The 10,987-nt window shown below is 46.8% G+C and overlaps 1 protein-coding gene across 3 annotated transcripts in view; it reads right to left on the bottom strand.

Moving 5' to 3' along the window:
• Positions 1-348: 348 nt before the first annotated feature.
• The window catches only part of LOC123760120 (uncharacterized), a 109,736-nt gene continuing 99,097 nt past the window's right edge, over positions 349-10,987 (bottom strand). For 2 of the 3 annotated variants that reach the window (XM_045745612.2, XM_069325435.1), the window contains exon 11: positions 349-4,845. In XM_045745612.2, the coding sequence (XP_045601568.2) occupies positions 766-4,845 (4,080 nt within the window). In that variant the 3' untranslated portion in view covers positions 349-765. The remainder of the gene's footprint in view (positions 4,846-10,987) is intronic. The other variant, XM_069325436.1, reaches the window with a different exon arrangement.

Genomic DNA, 10,987 nt, shown 5'->3' with positions numbered 1-10,987 from the left:
TTTTAAGATCACTGCACATGATACCGCAGTCCCTTCCTTGCTGGCTAACACGTACACACCAGAGTAATCCATACTAAAGCACTATGAGCCACACCTACAAGTATTAACTCCATAAGCATTTCACCCGAGTTGCAAACACACTTATGTGAATATGGTAAAAGTAGAATAACAAACCTATACCTTCCATTCACTGTATACGTGCTTGCCTCATTGGAAAAATGATAAATATAAATTACATGACAATTGTGTAAAAACTGGCAGTAGTTCAAATCATTTCTGCCTATCACTTAGTTAAAATATGGAAAGTGGGGGCTAATACATAGGGAATTATTAAGTGGAACTGTAAAAACAATGCCACTGTTAAAATATATTTATCACCAAAACCATAAATAGTACTAAATCTACTGAGGAAAGTATTTTTCCTACCTAGAAGGGAACTATAATATCAATACTTCACAGCCAACAGCTACCAGAGTATTTCCCGTACAGTAGCGTTGCCTAATTGAGATGGTCCACATAACTACTATTAGTGAAAAAATATGACTTACAAATGCTTAGCTGCAATCTTGTTACAGTAGACACAAGCTACAGCCAGTGCAAGATAAATGAGCTGCCCCAGTGTGGTAGGAAGTGAGGGGTACTGCTCAAGATAACCTGAGCAACTGTGCTTATTTCACATTCAAGCTGGTTTTCTGTCCAGTAAAACTCAGCACATAACTTATACCTCACATTAAATTTTGCTCAAGAATTCACTAAAGGCATTTTTCATACTTCTGTAATCTGTTCATGCGGATCAAGGTGACGACTTTCGGGACTTGATGAATCCGAGGACTGCTGCCTCCCATGGATTCCTGCATCTCCAACAGCACATTCAACTGTCACTACACTCTCTACACTACCACTACCTGTGTCCTGACTACCAGACCCACTACTGCTGCTCTGACTGCCTCCACTGTTGGTACTTATAGCAGCAGCAACAATGGGTGGAGCAGCAGCAGCAGCAGCAGCTTGACTTGTTTCACACGGTACAGCTTCATTAACAGGAGATTCTGGATTCTCTTCAACATCAGATATTGGATTGACAGTAACAGTTATGCCACCAGCTGTAAATCCACATTCATAACCTGATGATACAGAGTTGTCAAGTTCCTCATCAGAATCATGCTCGGTTCCAGGTTCTGATGGTTCTGAAAGGGGAGGTGGGGGTGGAAGTTCATCTGCTATTAAAGCTCCTTCCAATTGAGTGATATCAGACTCTTGAGGAGAATCTGAATCTTTTTCAGAACTGCCATGAATACTGCCAGGTTGGCCAGCAGTGCTCCCTGATGATGATGAACCCATATTTGCAAGGTTTAACAGTTCATCTAAACCTTCAACCTCTGGCGGGGCCACCAATGGTGGCGGCGGTGGAGTGTCTTCACAAAGGGTGCTGGTTCGTGGCATAAGTGGCGATGCCTCGGGTAAAGGTGGAGGAAGGTCATTTGTAAAAGCACTATCATCTTCATCCATTACTGGAGGGGGTGGTGGAGGTAAATCACTGCACATTCCAGATGATGTGTCATGTTCTATAATGCTAGCAGTCTGCACTAGTGGTGTACTTTCCTGGTCAACACCATTATTCAAGCTGTCTAACATATAAAGTGGATTGACAGTTTCTTGCGGCTGATTTTCTGTTTCTTCTATTAATAAAGGTGCAGGAAGATCTACTGAACCAAGACTACTAAATGCCACAGGAGATGATTCTCTTTCTGGACTGGGTGGTTCAGGTGGCAATGCTTCAATCTCTTCCAATGATGAAACAATTACATTACGATTCTCATTAAGTGTTGAAAAGGATTGTCCATGCACAATTCCTTCTATGGGGAATGCTGTTTCCTTAACTCCACTTTGGACCAATTGCTGGGAAGCTTCTATATCTTGACTTTCCTGAAGAGTAATTGAATTTTCCATATGAGATGAACATGGCTGTTGAGCAAAATGTCTCGTCTCAGTTGGAGAAACTTGTTTATCATTACTCTCTTCCTGCTGAGGTGAAGATTCTGTATACGAGTCGGCTAATAGCACAGATGATTTCCTTTCTTCACTGGCTAATGATGGTGGTGACATGTCTACTACTGAACTTGGTATAGGGAATACCATAGGTTGACCTGCTTGTCCCATTGAGCTCATTCCCTCTGGTAAAAATGAATTCTGATCAGCAGTTCTTGTTGATGGAGAAGAGGCTCCATCTGAAACTTTGTCCAAGGGTAAGAACTCAATATCTGGGCTTGGACTCCTTGTCAGTGGTGGGGTTTCTCCATCTGGGCTTGGTGGCACTGGTGGAGGCCCTTCTGGACTCCAGGGCACTGGTGGAGGACCCTCTGGACCCAACGGCACTGGTGGAGAACCTTCTGGGCTCTGGGACACTGGTGGAGGAACTTCTGGGGCCTGTGGCACCGGTGGAGGACCTTCTGGGCTCTGCGGCACTGGTGGAGGAACTTCTGGGGCCTGTGGCACTGGTGGAGGACCTTCTGGGCTCTGCGGCACTGGTGGAGGAACTTCTGGGGCCTGTGGCACCGGTGGAGGACCTTCTGGGCTCTGCGGCACCGGTGGAGGACCTTCTGGGCTCTGCGGCACCGGTGGAGGACCTTCTGGGTTCTGCGGCACCGGTGGAGGACCTTCTGGGCTCTGCGGCACTGGTGGAGGACCTTCTGGGCTCTGCGGCACTGGTGGAGGACCTTCTGGGCTCTGCGGCACTGGTGGAGGACCTTCTGGGCTCTGCGGCACTGGTGGAGGACCTTCTGGGCTCTGCCGCACTGGTGGAGGACCTTCTGGGCTCTGCGGTACTGGTGGAGGACCTTCTGGACTTTGCCTTGGCAGAAGGGATTCTTCATCTCGAGAGACTAATAATTGAGGGGATCCATTTGGACTTTTCACCAAGGGTGGAGATTCCATGTCAGGACTTGGACTTTTCATCAGTGGTGGAGTTTCTTTATCTGGGCTCTGCAACACTGGTGGAGATCCTTTATCTGGACTCTCCATCAATGGTGGAGAACCCTTATCTGGACTCTCCATCAAAGGCGGAGATCCCGTATCTGAACTGTCTGATAATGGAGGAGTTCCTGTATCCAGACTTATCAGTGGTGGAGTTCTTTGATATGGACTCTTCACCAATGGGGGAGAACCCTTATCAGGGCTCTTCACCAATGGGGGAGAACCCTTATCAGGACTTTTCACCAATGGGGGAGAACCCTTATCAGGACTTTTCACCAATGGGGGAGAACCCTTATCAGGACTTTTCATCAAAGGTGGAGAACCCTTATCAGGACTTTTCATCAAAGGTGGAGAACCCTTATCAGGACTTTTCATCAAAGGTGGAGCACCCTTATCAGGACTCTTCACCAATGGAGGAGAACCCTTATCTGGACTATTTATCAATGATGGAGATCCTCTAGGACTCTTCATTACTGGTGGGGAACCTGTAGGACTCTTCATTTGTGGGGGTGATCCTTTGGGACTCTTTGTAGTAGGTGAGGATCCTTTAGCACTTTTAACTAATGGTGGAGATCCCTTAGGACTCTTTATTGCTGGTGGAGATTCATTTAGTCTTTTCCCTGATGAAACTGAAGCTTTATCAGGACTCTTCAGTGGTGAAGGAGATTTATTTTCCAGATAAGGTAAGTGAGGACTTTCTGTCTTTTTCAAAGGCAATTTAAAATCTCGATCTTTAACCAAGCTTTCTTTTGTCAGAGTATCTTGTAAATCTTTATCATTTATGGGAGGTGGATAATTATCCAAGTCACTCTCTAAAAGACCAATGACCCTAGGACGCCTTTCCTCTTCTACTGGACTCTTGGCTTTGGCTAATTTCTTCTCTGGACTTGTGTTTCCTTTCTGTACAACTGCATACAATGGAGTTACTTGGTTAGTTTCCTTAACAGGCTTATCAATTTTTTCATAAGGAGGATAATTCTCTTGGGCGTCATAGTCATGTACAAATTCATATGTACTTTCATTTACAACTTTCTTAACTACTTCATAACCAGGTTCGGCATCACCATCACTCGATCGCCGACTTGTAAACTTGAGCTGCTCATAATTTGGGTCGTGCTCTGAGGTGGTTCGTATGTGATGGATAGCACCTTGTAGTTCTTCATATCCAGGATCCCCAAATTCACTTGTGGGCTTTCCTTTAACAATTTCATATCCAGGGTCAGAAACTTCTGCCCTGTGATGAATTACACTTTCATAGCCAGGTTCATCTTCCTCTTGATTTTTATCATGGGAAACTGTTTCATAACCTGGTTCTAAACTTTCCAATTTAGCTTCACCTGTGACTGTTTCATATCCTGGCTCATATTCTCTGTGCTTCAGAGTCTCATAACCAGGCTCTGAATCAACGTCTGATGTTTGTTTTACCGTTTCATATCCAGGATAATTTTCTTCGGGTCTTTCAACACTCGCATATGGAGGTTCAGAATTTTTCACCGTTTCATACCCAGGATCAGATCCTCCTGAATAGAAGTTAGTGGGGAGTTGAGGTATTGTTTCATAATTGGGATTGGGTAGTGTTGGCTGAGGATGCTGTGTAGTACTTCCCCACACACCTGCCTTCTCATATGACTTGGCTCGACTAATTGATGAAATCACTTCGTGGTTGCGTGTTTCTACTAGGCTGCGGGTCATTGCTCCTAGATCTACTGACTGACGTGGGGTTGTTGGAGGAGATGACGCATGGGATCCCCAACGAGCACCCCCAATATCAACAGATCCTCTTCGTGATGATGAAACACTGCCAGCATCACTTTCACCACCCCCACCAGAACTGTCCCCGCGGGAATGTCCTGGGCGCTGCTTCTTCATTACCTATAAAAAACATAATTAAAAGAATATTTAAATCTTAATGAGTACAAATAAAAGGTTAAACATGAAGAATTATTTACATTTGTGATGCCTTAGATTCATCTAAATTTTACAAACAAAAATTAATCCCTGACTATTTAGAAGGGAATAAATTACATAACGTATTCATTGGGCAGACACACGGCTACTATGAGTTCAACCCAACAAGTGACTGCATAAGGCAAGTTGACTATAAAAATCAGAAAAAACTAAACAAAATTTGGGAGTGGAGATAATCTTCATGATCGCACTCAGTGAGCGCAGGCATGATGGGCCCATTCATAAACCCACAAAGGGAATACCAGGGCTTGAAGGAAGCTACCAAGCAGAAACCCCAGACACTGGGGCCACTCACCAGAAGAACAGCTACAAAACACAGCCAAAACAACAAGGCTATGAATGCCAACTGTGATGCGCCATATAAACAAACACATGAACCCCAGTGTATCCCAACACAACCAAAACAATGCCCCCAGCCAAGGAACTAAACTGCCCCAGTGGCCTGGCCTCTCAGGAATGAATTCTCAAATGCAGTAGAGTACATAGCTGACTGTGCACTGGCAGGGCTAGCAGGCACCCAGGGCAGAAAACTGAAGCACAACAGCAGCCAATCTAACACAACAAGCCGGTGATAAAACACGCATGAGAAGCTAATACAGGGGTACCTCAGTTCACGAATTAAATCCATTTCGAGAGACGGCTCGTAAACCTAAAATTCATAAACCGAAGTGAATTTCCCCATTGGAAATAATGGAAAATTAATTAACCCGTTCCAGACGCCCCAAAAACAGCATTGAATGTAATGAAACACCATTTTCTGGGTGAGATCCGGAGGCTCTCCGGAGCTTACTAGGCTGATATGCTAATGTCAGACTTTGGCATCAGTCATGTGTATGGAGTTCAATGGGCCTACCGGGGACCATGAGCCAGAACCTGGCCCCCTCAGATGAGGTAAGGGGAGCAATGTTCTATTGAAACCCCCGAGTGGTTGGAAGCATTCTATGTCTGACATCGACCGGGTCAGGCACCCAGAAAGGTAAGCATCCTAAAACAAACCCTATTCTGGTGAAAATATTGCTACCAAAAGCCGAACAAATGGACAGAGCTCCCCTAAACGAAACGAGCAAATGATCATGACGTCACACGCCATCACGCCGCTGTCTGCACAGCTCCCCCCCTCCCTGGGAGGGGGAAGGGGAAGTCCCAGACCCCACACGCCAGCTATCCACCCTTTAGTTCTTAGGCTTAATGTCAAACACATGAAAAACCGCCGACCGGAGGGAGGGAGGGAGGGAAGGATGCCGGGGAACCTCCGGGTCTCGCCAAGAAAATGGAGTTTCATTACATTCAACGCTGGTTTTCTGGGGGGTGCCCCTTTGGCTCTCCGGCGCTAACTACTCACAGAGAAAAAACATAGGGACTTACCCGGGAGGCAGTCGCTGCTCACAACTCAACTCAAAGTCGAGTCAACTTGCTGCAACCGCCGACCCAAAGCGACACAGGCTCGACTAGGCCCAGGGACGTTCACAAGGTAACGAGCAGCCAGGACCCTGTTCGACCTCCAAAAACCCCGTGCCCGAGTGTCAGCCCACAACATGTTGCCAAAGACAGCAGCAAGAGCAACGAACTTACGAACGTCATGGGCACGGGGATAGACTGCAGGCTGGCTAGCCTTAATAATTCTGTGGTTGACCTGGGAGACCCGCACCTGCGAACAGGGAAGAAGGGAAACCGGATCAACCCAAAGCGCATCCCCGGACACAGAACCCGTGGCGCGCAAATAACGGCGAAGGGCCGCAACCGGACACAAAACATGATGCACCCTGGCCTAACCAACCAAGCATCCACAACCCAGGGACCCCTCCGGAAAGCAGCAGTCTCATTCTTCACCAGAAAAGAAGGAGACAGCTGCAAACGAACAAACCATCACGGAGACCGAAAGAGTAGAAACCCCAGCGAAGGAGGAGAGCATGAAACTCACCAACCCGACCCCCAGAGACCAATGCCAACAGAAAAATAGCCTTGGAGAAACAATCCTGATCCGAAGGGGCCACAACAAACCGAGGAGAAGAATGATAAGAGAGCACTCTGTCCAATGACCAGGACGGCTCAGACGACGCATGAGCAGGCCGGAGGTGAAACAACACCCGAGACAGCTTGCGAAACGGTGCAGAAGTAACATCAATACCGAAAGCAAACTGAAGCGGCTCCGCCAGCGTTGCACGATACAAGGCGACAGTGTTAGGCCTAAGGTAACAGTCCGGGAATAACCAAGAGAGAAAGGACACCACCACCCTAACAAAGTGAAGTACAATGACGAAGACGCAGGAAGAAATGGAAGGACCGCCAGGAAACTTTGTACTGCCGCCGAAATGAAAACCGTAGGTGGGACACTAACAAGGAAGTCATCTGATCACCATAAAGATGATGATGAACTCAAGTAAAAAATACCATTCGCGAAGACTCGAGGAGGAGATCGAACCAGCCACGTAACGTTCTGGTTCGATCTGCTGGAAAAGGCGGAGTCGCAGGAAAACCTCCGGGTTCAGACACCGAGCAAGCAGCGCCTGAAACCATGGCTGGGCCGGCCACCACGGGGCCAAGAGGATAACTCTTCCCTGGTAAGTCTCCAAGCGAGTTAGGACCTCGAGCAACAGCTGAACCGGGGGAAATTGGTACAGGAACCCCCACCTCGACCAGTCCTGCCGAAAGGCATCGACCCCGACAGCCACGCAATCGGGGAAGGGCACCACATACAGGGGAAGGGCACCACATACAGGGGAAGGCGCCGAGACCACGCTGGTGTGAAGCGGTCCACCTCGAGGCAACCGAACGTCCGGCAAAGCCAACTGAAGGAGTCGGCGTCGACCGTCCATTCCGTGGAGAGAGGAATGAAACGGGACAGGCCATTGGCCAAGACGTTGCACACTCCCCACACGTGAACGGCCAGGAGAGCCAAACCCCAAGAACTCAGCAGACAAGTCACCCGAAGCGACCAAAGAGCCAAGGATCGCATCGAAGCAAAAGGACCGAATAAGCAAAACAGTGCAGCCTCGGGGCTTCCGGGTAGGCAATCAACCAAGCGCATTACAGCAACCTATACCTAGCATGCAACGCCTGAGCTGCCTGCACCCGGACAGTTATCAGTGGACTGGGTGAACTGAGTCACTAACAAGTAACAAAACTTGCAAGACTCTGGGTCAAAGGTGTTACCAACCCAACAGGCAGCATGACGGAGGGAAAAACAGTGATAGTCACCCTGAGACAAAGGAACAGAGCAACCTTCAAACTCGCACAAGGCGAGAAGGAACCCAGGAATCACATCCATCGAACCCCTTGTGCCACCATGGGGTTTCTCAGGGGCCCTTAGACTAGTATCGCTAGGGGAAGCCCAGGCAGGGTACTGTGAACCAGCACCCAAGTCTACCAAACAAACTTCTAAAAGTTGAACCCCACAGAACATGTCCACTCACGGGGGCCTAGCAGGGGATATCACCAAGACCCCAGATATATATATAAGGAGATACAGGGGCAACCAACCGAAGGCAGACCCCCACCAGGCAGAAGACAAAAATAAAAGAAAACCTCGCAAGAGGACAACGTACCCAGGAGGAACAGAGCCGGCCACTATAAGAGGTGATAACTAGCTGTGCAGTATCCTGCACCCATACCATTACAAATTACCCCTTACCCCAAGGTAAACACGGGAGGAGGAAACCCTCCAGCACACTTAGGACGGTCAATTACCGAGCAGGAAAAGACCAAGCAAAGGTAAACCCCAAGGAGACTTGTGGAATTACCAAGGGCTGTACTTACAGGGAAATTAGGAAAGGGAACCCTAAGTGCATGCAGCCCAAGTACCTGTGAAGACTACTCCCAACACATACACCACCCTGAAGACAGCGCCAGACACAAGGCACAGCACTGAACACAAGAATCAGGAGCTGGAGTCACACGACCAATGCTTAGACACATCAGCCGAGAAGCGAAGGTGTCGGTAGCCGGCGTGAGGGGTCTGGGGCTCCCCCTTCCCCCTCCCGGGAAGGGAGGGAGCTGCACAGACAGCGGTGACGTCATGTGGTGACATCATGCCCATTTGCTCGTTTCCTTTGGGGAGTTCTGTCCACTCAATTGACTTTCAGTAGTAGTTTCAACCAAAACAGGAGTTTGTTTTGGGATGCTTACCTTTCTGGGTGCCTGACCCGGTCAATGGCAGACATAGAATGCTCCAAATCACATGTGCAACTCTATATAGGCCACTGATCCTCGTACCTCTCTAGAGGGGGCCAGGTTCTGGTTTGTGGTCCCAAGGAAGGCTTAAGAACTCCATTTACATTGACTGATGCCAAAGTCTAATACAATGGGGCCTCGACTTATGATAATATCCGTTCCCAGAGACGGATCGTAACTCGAAATATCGTAAGTCGAAGCGATTTTTCCCATAAGAAATAAAGGGAATTGAATTAATCCGTTCCCCACCCTCCAAAATATTAACATACAAACACATTTTATACTGAATACAATGTTTTTTCTAACTACAATACAGTACCTAAGTTGATCTTACCTTTATGGCATATGGAAGATGGTGATGAGTTGGGAGGAGGAGAGTTGTTACTGTTTGGAAGAGGAGTCCCCTTCCATTATCACATCAGGCAGTGATGTTTTCTCTCTCCTACGTTTTGCCTGAATACCACTAGGACCTGGTTGTGGTTCAGTGCTTGTTTGTCTCACTACAAATTTGTCAAGAGACATTTGTTTTTCCCTTCGTTTTAACATTTGTCTGTAATGATGCATCAGTGTCATTGAATAGGTTAAGGCAACGACCTACTGCAGCTTGATTTGGGCGAGTCGTTTCAGCAAAGGTTTGCAATTTTTCCCATGCTGCACATATTTTCTTAATTGTTGAGGAAGTGATGTTTCCCTCAGGATAGCTGGAACTCGTGGGATGAATTTCATCCAGTAAACCGAATGATTAGACATTCTGTACTCTTGTTTCTGCTCTATGCTCATCCTTACATGGGTTTTCATATGTTGAGCCTTACCACTGACTTTCCTGGGACTCATGGCGTGATATATAATAATTACTTTAATGTTCAAAATGCAAAAAATCACCACAAACGCGGAATTTCTTATAGGCGCGATCGTCACTAAGCGGGCAGCTGTAGTAAACTGAGGCAGGTCGGCCGTGTGACTGGGAACCACGTGCTCGGTCGACCCGAATGTGTACCAACAAATATCAGAAGTCGACGACACCATCGGATATCGAGTCGCATTTTTCGATGAAATTTACATCATAACTCAAAATTATCGTAAGTAGGGGCAATCGTAAGTCGAGGTGCCACTGTATATACATATCAGGCTGGATAGCTCCGAAGAGGCTCCCCACAGAAATAAATATGTAACTGGTATTATTTAGCCATGATAATATTACAGAAGAGCCTGTGACAAAAACTGTGTACAATGTTCAGATATCAGTGAATCAATGCTGCTCAAGATGTTCACATTGCTAGCCTCAGCACACAGCCATTATTTCATCCATCTTGGAATCTTCAAATGACTTCTAATGATCCTTTACAAAATAAACTTGTGGAAAATTATTCATTTCTAGGATTTAGTGACCAGGATTCTGATAATAGCAAGATTGTGGTGAGAATTAGCGATGTGCGAAGCATGGTGTGAGGAGTAATCTTGGTGAGGAGGGAGAGAGAGTTGGCGTCGTCTGCTGGCTGCTCTGTGACTCATCATGCAGGTTTTTGTTGTCACTATGTTGTTTGGACATCATACCAGCTTAGTTGTACAGTTATGGCGAATAAAATATGTAAATACTAATATATAAAGTGTGTATAGAGTGTAATAACAGCAAAAGGATTATGTTGGGAGTAGCCAGTTTAGTGAGGGAGGTAGCTTTGTCTCCCGGCATCATCTGCTGTGTGACTTGTCATGCAGTGTATGTGGCCACTATGCTGTGTACACACCATACCAGCTTAGTTGCATACAATAAAACATGTAGATACGTATATATATATAACATGTGTGTATATAGTGTAATAAAACCACAAACACTATTATGGGAGGAATAATATTGGCAAGTTGAATGAGTGAGGGA

The sequence above is a fragment of the Procambarus clarkii genome, chromosome 16 (assembly GCF_040958095.1).
Source record: "Procambarus clarkii isolate CNS0578487 chromosome 16, FALCON_Pclarkii_2.0, whole genome shotgun sequence".
NCBI classification, from domain to species: Eukaryota; Metazoa; Arthropoda; class Malacostraca; order Decapoda; family Cambaridae; genus Procambarus; species Procambarus clarkii.
The sequence above is the reverse complement of the archived record's forward strand: the minus strand, read 5'-3'. Positions and strand labels throughout refer to the sequence as shown.